General features: G+C 50.4%; 1 protein-coding gene across 1 annotated transcript; it reads left to right on the top strand.

Annotated features, from left to right (window-relative positions):
* Window positions 1-2,113: 2,113 nt before the first annotated feature.
* Window positions 2,114-15,919, top strand: CUNH16orf89 (chromosome unknown C16orf89 homolog). Its single transcript, XM_026520371.4, has 8 exons — window positions 2,114-2,367; window positions 6,679-6,828; window positions 8,532-8,682; window positions 9,758-9,875; window positions 11,116-11,251; window positions 11,895-11,999; window positions 13,095-13,181; window positions 15,507-15,919. Exons 1-8 carry the CDS (start codon window positions 2,157-2,159, stop codon window positions 15,668-15,670), a joined length of 1,122 nt encoding a protein of 373 aa, XP_026376156.2. The 5' UTR covers window positions 2,114-2,156; the 3' UTR covers window positions 15,671-15,919.
* Window positions 15,920-16,242: the final 323 nt, after the last annotated feature.

Genomic DNA, 16,242 nt, shown 5'->3' with positions numbered 1-16,242 from the left:
GGGTAAAAAATGGTTGTTGGGGGGGGAAAGAAACTTAGCTCTATGTAAAAGGCACAGATATAGATACAGTACACAAATATATGGTATAACTGCAATATTAAAATGACACACAAAAACATATGCATGGGGAAGGAACCCTCATAATCACGGATAGGAATGTAAAATGGTGCAGCCCATGCGGAAAATATTTTGGTGGTTCCTCAAGAAGTTAAACATAGAGTCACCATAGAATCCAGCAACTGCGTCCTAGGTATATGCCCAAGAAAACTGAAGGCAGGTTTTGAAACAAAAACTTGTAAACAGATGTTTATTATATAGCATTATTCACAATAGCAGAAAGGTAGAAACAACTCATATGTCCATCAGCTGATGAATGGATAGGATATAATGTGATCTAGCCACACAATGGGATGTTGTTCAGCCATTAAAAGGGATGAAGTCCTGATTCATGCTACAACATAGACAAACCTGGAAAACGTTATGCTGAATGAAGGCAGTCAGACCAAAAGGTCACATACGGATTAATTCCCCATTTCTGTGAAATGTCCAAAATGGGCAAGTCCCTAGAAACTGAAAGTAGATTCATGGTTGCCAGGGGCTGGGCAGTTGAGGAGGCAGGGGTGGGGGTGGGGAGTGACTGCTAATGGGGATGGGTTTCTTTTGGGGGGAACGAAAATGTTTCAGAATCAGACAATGGTGATGGCTGAGCAACGTTGTGAATCTACTTTGAAAGACACTGCTGAATTGTACACTTTAAAAGGGCGAATTTTATGGTATGTGAATTATATCTCAGTAAAGCTGTCATTTTTAAATGTTCAGGAAAAAAATGTATAAAAAGACTGGCTGGGGTGGGGGAGGGAGGGACAAGAATGAAATTAAATGGTTGACCTACAGCATGCCCATAAGGAGCGTCAAGATGCACATTTTGGTGGTGGTATTTTTATTATTATTTTTTTTACAGATCTGTAATCTGTTAATTGAAGCCCTTGGGGCCAGATGTTTCTACATTCAGAACGTTTTGGATTTTAAGAAAGGCAATATGGCGCATGTACACGTTAAACCGTCCAGCAAAGTTCAGGGCAGCACCCAGTAAACCAACATTAAAATTTCTTTTTTTTTTTTTAAGATTTTATTTATTTATTTATTTGACAAAGAGACAGCCAGCGAGAGAGGGAACACAAGCAGGGGGAGTGGGAGAGGAAGAAGCAGGCTCCCAGTGGAGGAGCCCGATGTGGGGCTCGATCCCAGGACCCTGGGATCATGCCCTGAGCTGAAGACAGATGCTTAATGACTGAGCCACCCAGGCACCCCCAACATTAAAATTTCTGCAGGGGGTGCACTTTTGGGTGGCTCAGTTGGTTGAGCATCCAGCTCTTGGTTTTGGCTCAGGTTGTGATCTCAGGGTCATGGGATCAAACCCCCGCGTGGGGCTCCCCACTCAGTGGGGAGTCTGCTTCTCTCTCTCCCTCTCTCTCTCTCTCTCTCCTCCTTTCCCTCTCCCTCCACCCCTCCCCCCGCTTAAGCTCGCTCTCTAAAATAAATGCATAAATGTTTTTTAAAAATTTCTGCAGGGAGGGGCGCCTGGGTGGCACAGAGGTTGGGCGTCTGCCTTCGGCTCAGGGTGTGATCCCGGCATTATGGGATCGAGCCCCACATCGGGCTCCTCCGCTATGAGCCTGCTTCTTCCTCTCCCACTCCCCCTGCTTGTGTTCCCTCTCTCGCTGGCTGTCTGTATCTCTGTCGAATAAATAAATAAAATCTTTAAAAAAAAAACAAACAAGAAAGCAAAACCCTTTACATTTCCGTGCTTTTAGATTTCTGGAGTATAATTGCAATTAGTAGATCCAAGATGTAGCCCATTGGCCTGGAGAATCAGGAATGAGAAGGAAAGAGTGGGAGGTTGCAGCCAGCTGGCTCCACTCCAGGGCTGGCCTGACCACTGCCCCTCCCCTCCCCCCCCCCCACAGGCGGACCCCTCCAGCTGCCCTTCCCATGGCCCTCTGCCCAGGCCACCCCAGGCTGCTGGGTCAGCCCTGCCCACCAATTGTCTCCAGCTCTGCAGGGGAGGGGCAAGGAGGAAGGGACAGGAGGAGGGTATGTGGGGGCGGGCTGCCCGGGGCTGAAACACTCGACCAGCCTCAAGCAGAGGCCCAGCCATGTCCAGCCCAGGGCTCCTGCTCCTGCTCTTGCTGCTGGCAACACCACCACCTCTGCAGCCTTCCTCTCTGGCACCACCGGACACCCCAGAGGGCAAGGCCACCATCATGGGCCTCATCCTCTCGGCGCTGGAGAGAGCCACTTCCTTCCTAAAGAAGAGGCTGCCTGAAATCAACCTGGACGGCGTGGTGGGGTTCCGGGTGCTGGAAGGTGGGTGCACTCTCAATCCACTGGACTGGCCACCGTAAAACCAGTTCTTAGCCAGTCCCCTCCCTGCTCTACTGGAAAGCTTGCTCCTTTTGGGTGTCTTGGGGCCCTGCTATACTCAATTATTTTAGAAGCAAAAAGGATTCAGAAACCACATGGGAGGGGCGCCTGGGTGGCTCAGTCGTTAAGCATCTGCCTTCAGCTCAGGGCGTGATCCCGGCGTTCTGGGATCAAGCCCCACATCAGGCTCCTCCGCTGGGAGCCTGCTTCTTCCTCTCCCACTCCCCCTGCTTGTGTTCCCTCTCTCTCTCTGGCTGTCTCTCTCTCTGTCAAATAAATAAATAAAATCTTTAAAAAAAAAAAAGAAAGAAAGAAAGAAAAAGAAAAAAAAAGAAAAGAAAAGAAAAGAAAAGAAAAGAAAAGAAAAGAAAAGAAAAGAAACCACATAGAAAAAGATTTGGAAATTATTATTTTCCTGGGAGGAAATGATTCATTTGACACTGCCAGTCCCGATGTGTCATGAACAAGATGGGCAGAGGGAGTGTGCCCTTTCAAGGGGCATTGATGGGAGGGTGGCTATGGACAAAACCAGGAACCCTCAAGATCAGGCTCCAACTCCACTCCCCCCACTTCCAGCCAAAGCCACCTGATGGCTCCAAGAAAAGAGCCAAGTGTTTGTTCAGCTTTCAGGGATATAAGATCCTCTAGAAGGAGCTGGCAATAGGCCAAGGCAAACACGGAACCACCCAACGCACACTTTAGGTTGCAAGGAGCCCCTCACCGAAGGCCACCTTGACCATAGTGACAAAGGGCTGACTTGGTATCAGCCTGGGGCTCTGGCTGGCCCCCCCTTTCACATCACCCACTCTGGGTGGCCAGTGCAGCTTGCCACCCACTGCCTACCTAGACTCCAGGTCCTATCAAGGGGAGGGGCTCTGGGATAGGTCTGCTTCCGTGGCTGGCCTCCCGGTGTCCTCCCCACACTCCGGAGCCCCCAGGCGGCATCCTGGAGACCCCCAAGATCCAAGATCCAAGATCCACTCAGGCTAGGACCCGGGTCTCCATTTAACCCCAGCCCTCTCCTATAATGTCTCTAGAAATGAGTAATAGTAGTAAACACAGGCCATTAGGCACAGGTCACTTTCAGAGGCCCATGAAAATGTTTTGATTGTTTTGATGTTTTGATTTCTCTCTTTTTAAAATTTTATTTTTATTTATTTGAGAGAGAGAGAGAGACCACGAGCAAGGGGAGAGTGGCAGAGGGAGAGGGAGAAGCAGACTCCCCACTGAGTGGGGAGCCCCATGCGGGGATCAATCCCAAGACCCTGGGATCATGACCTGAGCCAAAGGCAGACATTTAACTAACTGAGCCACCCAGGCTCCCTGTTTTGATTTCTGTTAAAGTCAGAAGGAATAAAAATGAACTTTAAAGTCAAAGAGAATGCTCTAATATATAATATCAACATATCCATCTTTATTTTAAACCAGTCGTAGGACATACTCTTTAATCTATTTTTATAATAAAGGAAGGGGCCCACAATGCCACAGCATGTGGCCTGGCAACTGTGCCTTTTGATGTTACCTGGGTACCGGCTGCGTGTAATCCCTGAACAGCCCAGAGGGGGAAGTGCTCTGTTTTGCTCTCTTTGCAGGTGGGGCTCTGAGGCACAGAGAGGTTCAGTAACCTCCCTCGGCCTCACAGCTGACAGGCAGGGGTCTAGTATTGAAATCCACCTGCTCTAACAGCCCTTGAGGGCAGGGTGGGCATTGCATTGACTTTCCTGACCACCCTAGATGTCAGCCACAGCACTGGGCTCCATCCATGCAGCAGCTGAATAAACAAGGCCTGGAACAAGGCAACAGGCTTTTGTCAGCAGCCATCCCACGGACCTGTTGTTTCCTTATGGAGAGAAAAAGGAAAGGCAGGTGGTTCCCTTGGCTGTGTGCTTTCTGGGGTCTGTGAGATAATAAAAGATAAGGTTCGCTAAGTACCTGCTAAGCACTGGCACAATGTAAACGCTCACGTGGGGTATTTCGCCGACTTCCCCCACAATCCTTGAAGTAAGTTCATTATGATGATCCCCTTTTTACCAATGGAGGGACAGGCTTTAGAGAATGTCCGAGGTCACACAGCAAGCGAGGCGGTGGGCTTAGAACCCTGCTCTGTCTGACTCAGCGCCCGTTGCCTGAATCACTACAGGGTCAAGGTGGCTGGGAAGGAGGGAAGCGGTGGCCCAAGCCGACACCACACAACAGCCTTAGACCAGGGCCACCCCCTTCTTTCCTCTCCACAGCTCTGCCCTATCCCTTGGCAATAACCTACTGATGCATAACAACTTATCCCTGAATTTAGCTGCATAAAACAACAAAATAGTTACCATCTCACAGTTTCTGTTTGTCAGGGGGAACAAGTGGGCTGGGTGGTTCTGGCTCAGGGTCTCACATGGGGTTGGAGTCAAGATGTCGGCCAGGGCTGTGATCATCTGAAGGCTTGACTGGGGCCAGGGGAGCCCGTTCATTCCCAGACCTGGCAAGTTAGTGCTGGCAAATGCGTAGAGGCCTCAGCTACTTACCATGTGACCTCGCCATACGGCTACTTGTGTGCCCTTGCAACATGGCAGCCAGCTTCCCCCAAAGCAAGTGACCTCAGAGAGAGCAAGGTAGAAGTCTCAACGTCTTTTACAACCAAGCTTTGGAGGTCACACACCATCATTTCCCCAATTTCTTATTGGTTTCGAGGGTCAGCCCCATACAATGCAGGAGGGGCTTGAAAGGGTGTGAAAACCGGCTGGCTGCCACAGCACTCGCTGTGAGGGTCCTATCTTTATTCTCAACCTCCTGGGACAGAGAGAAGAGGTTCTCATTCTGGGGCGTACGGTCGCAACAAGATACCCACTGATCTCCCAGATCCTTTCTGCGTGGGGTAGACAAGTGGACATTGACCCTAAGAGACAAAGGGTCCCTCCAGCTGCCTCTGCCAGCCAGGAGGGTGATCCAGAAGGTGGCAGCAGCAGCCACACAGGCAGGGAGAAATAGCACCATGAGGCCAGCTTGGGTGCACCTCACTGCTTACTTGGCTACCCTTTCTGGGTGCCAGCACAGTACTCTCCATCTGCTGTGAAGCCAGGCAGTCTGGAACAAGGCTTCAGAAGCAGACAGCCTAGGTTCAAGTGCAGAGAGAGAGCGAAGCCTGAAGAAGACCACTACAGAGCCCATCACCCCAACAAGACTTGCTTAGCACCCTCTAAACCTCATCTGCCCTCCCCATCAAAGTTCTACCTGAAGCAAAAAACAACTCTCACCCTCTCAGCCCTGTGCTGAGGCTTTCTTTCACATCTGCTCTCTCGACCACCTCTTATCTCCCCACCATCACCATTTTCTCCCAACCCTGCAGAGCCACTGCTAGTCCAAAATGCACCTGTGTGAAAATTAGAAAAAGATGTGTTCTTCCTCAAGTCGCTTGCCTGCCATCTGCTGGAAAATTGTCTTAATACATATAGAAACCCATGATAGGGGGCACCTGCATGGCTCAGTCAGTTGAGCGTCTGCTTTCGGCTCAGGTCATGATCCCAGGGTCAAGGGATCAAGTCCCACATCAGGCTCCTTGCTCAGCGGGGAGCCTGCTTCTCTTTCACCCTCTGCCCTTCCCTCTGCTCGTGCTCTCTCTCTCTGTCTCAAATAAATAAATAAAATCTTTAAAAAAATGAATGAAATTTAAAAAAAAAGAAAGAAAAAAAAAGAAACCCATGATAGGAATAGATGCTGCCCTTGTGCAGTGTACAACCTGCTCAACTGTACATAGCAGCTCTCCACCCAGCATCTGAATCCCTTCCTCATTCCTGTAGAGCAAACCTTAGATCTCCCTGATTAATACTTATAGCTAAACTTTATTAAGTGCTTACTTTGCACTGTGGACAATGCTAAGTCCTCTCTATGCATTAGTTCATTTAATCCTTACAGCCCCCAACTCCAAGAAATAAGGACCATCATTACCCCCATTTTATAGATGAAGAAAGTAAAATGGAAAGAAATTAAACATCTTTCTCTGGTCACCCACAAGAAAGTATTAGAGTCAGGATCTGAACTCAGGCCCACTTCCAGAAATCAAACTCTAAGCTGCCAACTTCCAGCAAACTGACCCCCTGTCACCAAGCTGAGCCCCACAAGGCCTAATTTCCAATAAGCTCAGCCAATTCTTTCCTCTCAGGAACTGGAGGAGGCAGAGAGGCTCAATAAACATTCTAAGTTAGGATAATTTTTCCTGTCCAAATGGTTTGTCAAGAGATGGAATGAATGAAGTCTTTTCCTTTGCAGTGCAGCTAAAAGGTGTTCAGGAAAAGTGGGCCCGGGACCCCCAGCTGCAACGGCTGAGCCTGCGCGTGGGGAAGCTGGCAGAAAAGCTGGCACCTCTCCTTCACAGATCCATCTTCTATCTCAGGCTGAGTGACCCCAAGTACTTAAGAGGTAACAGCAGGGTGTAGAATCCCATTTCTTCAGGAACATAGCATCTGGGGGCACTCCTCCTGGGGTGTGGGAGGTTCTGGGACAATCTGTAAACAACTGAGTCCTGTGGGCCAAGCACACCACAGGCTGACTCTGGGGAATGTTTGGTCATCCTTGACCAGGTTGAGATGACCTCTCCCACCCACACAGGGAGTGGTGGAGTGGAGGGGGCAGTGGTCTGGGAGTAGGGAACATGCCTCCCCTTGTTCGGCTTACCCCAGGCTTGAGAGCCTTCATCCTAGACCAGAGGGGAGGGTCTGGTCTATCCCAGAGAGTGGGATATCTCAAAAGTAATTCAGCCCTTTGTGCACCACATATTAGCATCCTGCCAATATCTCTCTGACCCACCCTGTAAGCCTGGTGTGAATCATTCCTGGAGGTGGTAGAGGGAGACGACTTATAAAACCATCCCCTCATGCCTGTCCAGCCTCCTAGACTCCCAGCTCCCAGTCAGGTGTGTGGGAGTGAATGGGGAGATGGTTAGCCAGTACACCCTTCCTTCTCAGACAACAGCCTGGCTGCGCCTAACTGCACCCCAACCCTCCCTACCTCTGATCTCCAGGTCCCCTATCTTCTCCCAGGCCTGGCCCTTAAGACCATCCCAACCTGTGTCACCCTAAAAAAGTCCCTTAGTATCTGGTTTTGGGTTTGTTTGTTTGTTTTAAGATTTTATGTATGTATGTATGTATGTATGTATGTATTTATTTATTTATTTATTTGAGAGAGGCAGAGAGCACAGCTCTGGGAAGGGGCAAAGGGAGAGGAGAAGCAGACTCCCCACCAAGCAGGGAGCCCGATAACGGGTTCCGTCCCAGAACCCTAAGATCATGACCCGAGCTGAAGGCAGACGTTTCACCAACTGAGACACCCAGGTACCCTGCTTGGCATCTGTTTTGTAAGAGCTCCACTTTCTAACCAAACCGAAGGAGTCAACTAACCCTTTTTGTATATCTCATGCTTTCATGGGTTGCAGTGAATTTGGTCAAAAGCCTGTCCCAACACTATTTCTATTGATTTTTTTTTTTAAGATTTTATTTATTTATTTGAGAGAGAGAGAGAAAGAGCGAGAGAGAGCATGAGCGGAGACAGGGAAAAGCAGACTCCCTGCTGGGCAGGGAGCCCAATGGGAGGCTGGATTCCAGGACCATGACCTGAGCCAAGGCAGACACCCAACCAACTGAGCCACCCAGGCACCCCAATTCCTATTGATTTAAAACAAATTCTTGGGGCGTCTGGGTGGCTCAGTCGTTAAGCGTCTGCCTTTGGCTCAGGTCATGATCCCAGCACCCTGGGATCAAGCCCCGCATCAGGCTCCCTCCTCTCTGGGAGCCTGCTTCTCCCTCTCCCACTCCCCCTGTTTGTGTTCCCTCTCTAGCTGGCTGTCTCTCTCTCTCTGTCAAATAAATAAAAAAATCTTTTAAAAAAAAAATGAAAAAATAAAACGAACTCTTTTTAGAAGAGGAGCTTCCTCTTCTATGTGTTTCAAACATAATGTGCAACCCTCAGGCAAAGCTCAGAGCCCTGAGCAGGCTTGTGTATGGTCAGGGCTACCCGGGGAAGGGACACCCAGTTCCTGGGCTTGGGCTGCAGGAGCCTGGGTGCAGTTAGGCAAGGCATGGCCCACTGCTCCTGGATGTTTTCCCCTCACCCCACCTCTCTGCCAGAATTCCAGCCGACCATCCAGCCTGGGTTCTGGAAGCTTCCACATGCCTGGACCAGCACAGATGCCTCCATGGTCTACCCCACGTTTGAGCCACAGGACTCCTTCTCAGAGGAACGCAGTGACTCGTGTCTTGTGCAGCTGCTGGGAACAGGGTGGGCCCCCTGCACTTGCCCCCCTTCCCAAAAACCCAAAACCACTTGTTTTCTGTTGTCCTCGTGTCCCACTCACTCTCCAAATCTCCAAGGATCTGTGTGAAACCAGGGACAGCCACCCCCCTCCCAGGCACCCTGACACCAAACTCTCCCACCTCCATTGCACCTAAGCTGCCCCCACCTCCATTGGAGACTTCCAGCTGGATCCAGACATCCACCCCACTTCCTGCAATCCCCCACCCCACCCCATTGGTCTCTCACATCAGAGGGATCCTTTCAAAAACCATATCTGAGCATTCCACCCTCAGTGTGAAGCTTCCTGTTGTTCTCAGAACAAAGCCCCAGCTCCTGCTGTCCTTCCAGGTCTCCAGGCCCCTCTAGTCCAGCCCCTGGGGCTCTTGTCAGACTCTCAAAAGGACCTACTCTGTCCCACTTCTAAACCTTTGCCTGTGCCCGGCAGGCAGTTGTGGGCCTCCTCCCAGGCTGCCCCACCCCACCCCTTGCTGAAGTAACTCTGCTTACACTTCAGGGCCACCTCCAGCATCCTTCCTCCAGAACCTTCCCTGACCCCACTGCACAAGGCTGACCTCCCATCGTAGGCTGACTCTCCTAGCACCACTGGTAGCCATAGGTACAATTTACATTTGTCTAGGGTTCTGCCATGCTCACTGGGCTGTAGGTCTCTGCAAGCAGGAGTAGAGCCTAGTTAAGCTCACCATTTCATCTTCCTATGCAGTGGGCTTGCAGCAAGCCCTGAATCAGCTCTAGGTTCAGAGAACTGCTGTGTAGGGCAGTGCTGGAAAAGACTGTACTTGGGGTTCCCACGGAGCAATAGCATGTCACAGCCCCCTGGAGCTTGCCCACCCAGGATAACTCCAGGGTCACCTCCCCTGTGCTGGGGTATTATTTAGCAAATCAAGACATAGTACACCTGTGTTCTATCCAGCACAGCTGGGTGCCTGGAACTTACTGGAGTTCTAATAACTAGTGGGGGAACGGGGACCAGGGAAGGCTCCATGTCCTCAGGCTTCCTTTAGCGCACCCTTCTCTCGGGCCCAAACACCTTCTTCCCCAGGACAGACAACAGTCAGCCCTGCAGGCTCTCGGACTCCTGCAGGACCCTCATGACCAAGCCTGGCTGCTCCGGCTACTGCCTGTCCCACCAGCTGCTCTTCTTCCTCTCGGCCAGAATGGTAAGTGCCCCACGTGGGCCAGCTACAGACACAGAGGAGAGAGAAAGACACAAAGGGGCTTGTGGCAGTGTGGTTTTTATGCTACACACCAGGAAAATAAGCGGGTTTTTGGGCTTGCGTTTTGGACATCAGGAGGGAGAAGTAAGAGTAGCCTGCCATCTGTCTGCTATCGCATTGAACCAAACTAGGGAGAATTTGGGATTCTAGTTGGACAGAGAGCTTTGTGTCCTGAACTGGATCTGAGGCATCAGGAAAACAAAGAGAAAGAGTAAAAGAGAAGCAGCAGAAAGAACTCAGGCTGGTGGGGGACTGGGTTTCTAGAACTCAGTAAACAATAACAAATAGAAAAGGATTTAGAACATTTGGTCCGTAGCAGCTTCCAGAAAACCAAACCAAGACAAACCAGCCCCACACCCACCTCTGCAGCACCCAATGCTCTTCCAAGCCAAGAGCTCAAACTTCGATAAATAACGATAATAATTTTTGAACACATATATTTCCTCATGGATAAAGATAAGGCTCATTATCTCTGTTGAAAGATGTTCATCCATGTGCATAAATTCTTAGCTGAGAAGGTACTTAATGTTTTAGTTAGGTTTAAAAAAAATTTTTTTTATTTATTTGCATGCTGTCACTTTCTAGTGTTTCTATAAATACAATAAAAATCAAATTACAAGGAAAATTATTTTGATTATTAGATTTGACAGGTAGAAAGCTACTCTGACACAGTGTTACAGAAATTGCCACATCCCCTTCTCATCTCCTGTCCTGTCCCTGAGACCAATCCATGGCCCACACTTTTGAGCAGCACTGAAGCTAGCCAGCTGGGTTAGCCTGGAATCTGAATACGACAGCAGCTAATGGCTAAGTCGCTATAGTGTGAGGCCTGTGTCAGGCACTTCCTAGCTATGGTACCACCCATCCAAGTGAGCACCTCTGGTGCGGCTCCCAGACACATCGCCCTTTCCCTGTAGCTGAGACCCTCAAGGCTCAGAAAGGTTAACTTAGCTGGCTAAGGTCACACAGCTCCTGAGTGGGACTTAAACTCAGCTCTTTATGATCCTCCCCAGTGACAGAGCCCCCAGCAGTCCAGGGGTGTAGATGGGGAAGAAATTCTGGGAAAAGGGAAAAGACCTGCCCCAAAGGCAACCACCTGCCAGACCATCTCAGAACTACAAGTCTTTCCCTGTGGCAGCATGCGGGTCTGTCACCCATCCTCCCGGCTGTTTCTTCCCCTCAGAAGGGATGCACAGGCGGACTGTTCCGCCAGAGCCAACACTACATGAACCTCTTTTGTGCCAACATGATGGACCTGAACCAGAGAGCTGAGGCCATCGGATACGCTTACCCCACCCGGGACATCTTCATGGAAAACAGTGAGCCCTGGCATTACTCTGTAGGGACAAAGCAGAGGGGTGTGCCTAATGCAGGGTGCGTACACACACACACACACACACAGTAGGGCTGCCAGATTTAGCAAATCAAAATACAGGGCGCCCAAGTAAATTTGAAATTCAGATAAACGGAATATGTTTTTAGTATAAGTATATCCTAAACATCCCCTGGGATATGCTTATGCTTTAAAATTTGCATTTGTGTTTTTTGGAAATTCATATTTAACTGGGCATCCTATATTTTCTCTGCCACGATGTAACTGCTTCCTGCCCCAAAGGCTGACCCAGCGATGGAGCTCTGAACTGACCAACTAGCTGACTGGCAAACAGACTTTGAAGCCTCTGAGATGAGGCAGAAAAGGGGTCTCTGAGTGGCTGCTCCTTGGCTTGAGTGTCTAGATCCCTCTACTGACCCTAACTCTTCAGTGACTCCCATGAGGGCCCTAAATGGGAGGCAGCACCCAGCCTGGGAGCTGCCTTCTTCCAGACACTGCCCTGAGCACCCATCTCCTGGTGCTGCCTCACCCTAGCGGGAGGAGGCAGGTGGCACCGTGCAGCCTTGGGCAGTGGAAGCAGGTGGGCCTGGGCGGCAGGCCTGTAGAAGTTCCTCTGTCTTTGCTTCCAGTTATGTTTTGTGGAATCAGTGGCTTCTTGGACTTCTACAAGCTCCAGTGGCTGGAGGCCATTCTCAACTGGCAGAAGCCACAGGAAGGATGCTTCGGGAGGCCAGGTGAGCTGCACTTTCACCCTGGCTGGGAGCAGGAGGCTGGTGGGGGGCTGGGTTTCTAGGCCAAGTGAAGAAAGGTGATACAGTGGTCCTAGTGGCTCAGACAGAGATTTGCCACACATATATACATGCAAACCCACATGTGAACACACACACATGGAAATAGACTTGGACCTTTGGGAGCCAAAACTTTGCAGGATGGGAGACAGTCTTGTTGGAAGGTGTTGGCCCCCTGCACCTGCATGAACAAATCCATTGCTTCAGTGAGTGTTCCCTGAGCACCTGCTCTGTGCCAGAGCACTGTTCTAGGCTCTGGGGAATACTGGGGCCCTGAAGAAAAGAGGCAGAAACCACCTAAATTAACCAATAAGCGAGATAATTGCAAGTTCAGATAAGAGCTGTGGAGGAGACAACAGGCTGAGAAAAGAATATGGAAGAAAGTTCTTTGGGTGGGAAATTCAGGGGAGATGGCTGGAGCGGATGACATAGAAGCAGAGGGGGAGAGGACACAACCCCTGTCCAGCTGTGTGATACTGGGCAGCTGGTCCTCGTCGCAGTAAGTCACTTCACCTTACTGAGCCTTGACTTCCTCATCTGTAAATAAATGAGTATAATAATCTCCTCCCTGAGCTATGAGGAGCAGATGTAATACGTGGGAAACCACCTGTCCTGTGCAGGGTACAGACGAGGCTCCCAGTAAATGCTGAAGCTTGGGATGCTCAAGGAGGCAAAGCTTTTGGAGTAAGAGAGTCTATTTTTAAAATAAAGGAGTTGATAAAATGAAGATTCTCAGGCCCCCAGACCTACAGAGATTCAGCAGGTAGAAGGTGGGCCTGTGGAATTTGCATTTTTGAGAAGCTCCTCCTGCTGTTCTGATGTGGGTGTTTGGGGGACCACAACTGGAGAAACATCAGTAGATGATAAATTTAGGCAGTGTGTAGAGAGAATCTGCAGACAGGTGCTCAAGGAACCTTCTGGAAGGACCTCCGGATTCAAGAGAAGACCTGAGTTGCTTCAGGTGTCGTGAGAGGGAGGAGGTTTGGTGAGTAATGTGTGAAAATCCATCTCGAGAAGGTCACCTTTCAACTCTCCTCCCAGCTGCTGAAGATGAAGAATTATCGAAAGCCATTCAACGCCAACAGCATGTTTTGAGAAGAGTGAAGAGGCGAGAAAAACAATTTACAGGTAATGAAAATACCCGGGGGCCTTCTGGGCGTGAAACCAAGACACCCCAGAAAGGCTGCACACAGACTGACCTCAGTGGAAATGTGCCTTGCCATCCCTTTCAGGGCTGGGTCTAGGAGGTGGAGGGCAGGGTAGGAAGTGGGAGTCCAGAGATCTTGTCTCCAGCGAAAGGAACATAAAAGAAGTTTCAGCGTGTTACTGAAAATCACAGAGATCACCCCTTCTCCATCAAAGTCAAGTCAGGCAAACAGAACCAGCACTAGGAACTTGAGGCAGAGGGAATTTAATGTAGGGAACTCTTCTCAGGGGTGTTGCAAGAGACGAACCCAGAAAAGTGAGACAACCCAGAGATTAACCACTGCAGGAAGCCACTCCCCTCCCTGGAGGCAGAACTGGAGGGACTGTGGAGCAAGGTGGGGTTAGCAGAGCCTGCAGGGGCTGGACATGGAGGAAGCAAAAATGGGGAGAAATACCCTGTCTTCTGCCCTCCTTCGGCCTGTGTCTGCTGTTGTTCAAACCTAATCAGGTGATGGGCAAGGCATCCTGGGAAATGTAGTTTGGAAGGGTCAGTGCACTGTGGTTTGGAGCAAAAAAGAGCAGGAGGGAATCTTCAAGCCAACAGGCAAGTGGCCAGTGCAATCCCCATGGCCACATGTCCAGATGTCCCCAGCTTACACCTGTTGTCCTGGAGCCATTATGAATAATGCCCGCTTTCACTCCCAAAGTGTCCTGGTTGAGATGATAAATTATGTGGTCAGTTCACCAGTGCAGAGAAACTGAGAATCAGATATAGTTATATTGAGAAGGGAAGAAAGGCAAGATTTAATATGGGAGGGATAGAGGGAGTAAGAAGGAAGAGAAGACCTGATTCATTTTTTTTATTAGTACAAAATAAATAACTGCAAAACAGAAGCCGGAAAGCTCCAGAGTAGGTGCCCAGCATATGTTGGTGAATGATCCCAGTAACTAAGCGTCTGCCAGTGAGCCCCACTGTAGCCTCGTCATCTGCCTGCAGGTAGACAAGAGAAGGGAGTGGAAGCACAAATCCAAAGGCTAGGCTGGGGAGGGGAGAGAAGTTCTCAGGAGACTTCCAGAGGCCCTGGGTAGACCTGCCTGACATGGGGGGCTGTGGCTACCCATGGCCAGCCGGTCGGGGGTCTGCTGTGCACACACTGGAGAGCTGGCTGCTCCCTAGAGGTAGACAGCTGGACCCTAGGACAGACCAGAGGGCTGGAGACGGAGCTGCAAAAAGACCCAAGGTCCTTCCTGGGCCTCTGCAGATTGATGACAGTCTAGGAAACTGCCCAGGAGGGAGTGGTGCTTTGTTTCCTTCTGGCGCGCACCCCCTGCACACCTGTGGAGCAGGGGGCAGCCAGCATGGAGATTTAGAGCACAGGATTTGAAATCATGCTGTCAGAGTTCGACTCTGCTTCTGCTTCTTCCTCACTGGGGGGGGTCACTCAACCTCTCTGAGCCTCAGTTTCTTTATCTGTAAGATAGGGACCTAACAGTGCCTCCTTCATAGAGATGTTGGGGATTAGTATCAGATCACTGTGCAAAGCACTCCCCACGGTATTTGGCACAGGATAGCGTGAGCTGCTAGGGTTGCTAATTGGGCTCCTTAAAACCTGCATTCTCCCTCCCTCTAAAGGCCCTAGCTGGGGTCCTTCCCTCCTCCAAGACTGTGAGGGGAGAGGAAAGTCCTGGCTCCCTCCTACCTGCTCAGAAACAGAAGGTAGGTGGCCCAGTTTGAGTTTAGGGAACTAAGTAACATCCAAGCGGTTCCTGTCAGGCAGGTGCCCAGGGTCACCTGGGATAGGGCAAGACTAATGCAGCAATGAGGGAGGCTATCAAGGTCAAGAAATGAGCCGTGGAGTCCCCAGGGCTGGGGAGCTCAGCTCTGCTACCTGAGCCTCAGTTTCCCTATCTGCAAAAACGGGCAATAGGCTGTTGTTCTAGAAGGTCTCACACAGGGCCTGAGAGCAAGGGGAGGTGGAAAGGAGCTGGACAAGGGTATGGCCTCAGGTCAGATCCCAGGGGAAGGGAGCTCTGGAGTGGAAATCGCACCTGAGTCACCCTCCTGAGATGGGAGGCTGGGCATTTGTGTCCTGTATTAGTAAGTCATTGGGATGAAGCATAACCTGTCCGATGAGGAGGCTCCAACTGGCTGAGGTCATTTCTCTGGAGAAGGGAGCCATTCATGGCCAGCACTGCTGGATGGGTGCCTGGCCCAGGATCTGGCTGGCCCGGGAAGTATCTGAAAAGCACTCACTACGGAACTATGGCCACCACACAGTGTTCACAGGGCGGACTCTCTCTCTGCAGATGGCTGTTCCTCCCACAACACAGCCATGGCTGTGGCAGCCCTCGGGGGCTTCCTCTACGTCCTGGCGGAATACCCCCCCGCAAATGGAGAACTGTGGCTGTCCACACTGATGCCACCCGCAGTCACTGAGACACATGTTTCTACACCTGCCACTGGAAGATGAAACAGAAGCCAGACGCCCTTAGTCAGTCCTTCCTCCCTTAAATCCTGGGTGCCCGGGCAATGCCAACAAGGAGGCGGCAGAAGAAAGACTAGCAAAGCAACCCAGCTTCATCCCCTCAGGGAGCAGGGCCAGGGAAGGTGATGTAGGGGTGGATCCAGGCGTGGGATCCAGGCGTGGAAGCAGATGAATAAATTTAGAGTGCAGTTGAGTCGTGTTTCTCAGCCGTGGGGACAACTTCTAGGGCTCTGTTTCAAGTCACGACACAAATTCCAAGGAGACCCATAACTTGAGTCTTAAAGGCAGTTTGTTCAGATGCCCAACTGTTGCACCCTTCCCGGTGGGAGAAATAAGGGTCTCTGAATGTAACAGTTCAAGTCCTGACCGAACTTGAGATATGGTCACAAAAGATCAGCTCGTAAAATGTTTATATCCGTGCGAGGAACTCTACAGTCCCATGTCGCGTCCTTTCATGGCCACATCATTTTACAGAAAGGCAGTGTGGCATCATGGTTAATGGTGTGGCTCTGTGCCTAGGCTCCCTGAGTCCGAATCCCAGCTGTCCTGCTAATTAG

This window comes from Ursus arctos, unplaced genomic scaffold (assembly GCF_023065955.2).
Source record: "Ursus arctos isolate Adak ecotype North America unplaced genomic scaffold, UrsArc2.0 scaffold_2, whole genome shotgun sequence".
Taxonomy (NCBI): domain Eukaryota; kingdom Metazoa; phylum Chordata; class Mammalia; order Carnivora; family Ursidae; genus Ursus; species Ursus arctos.
Note: the sequence above shows the minus strand (reverse complement) of the source record. Positions and strands in the feature narration are given on the sequence as shown.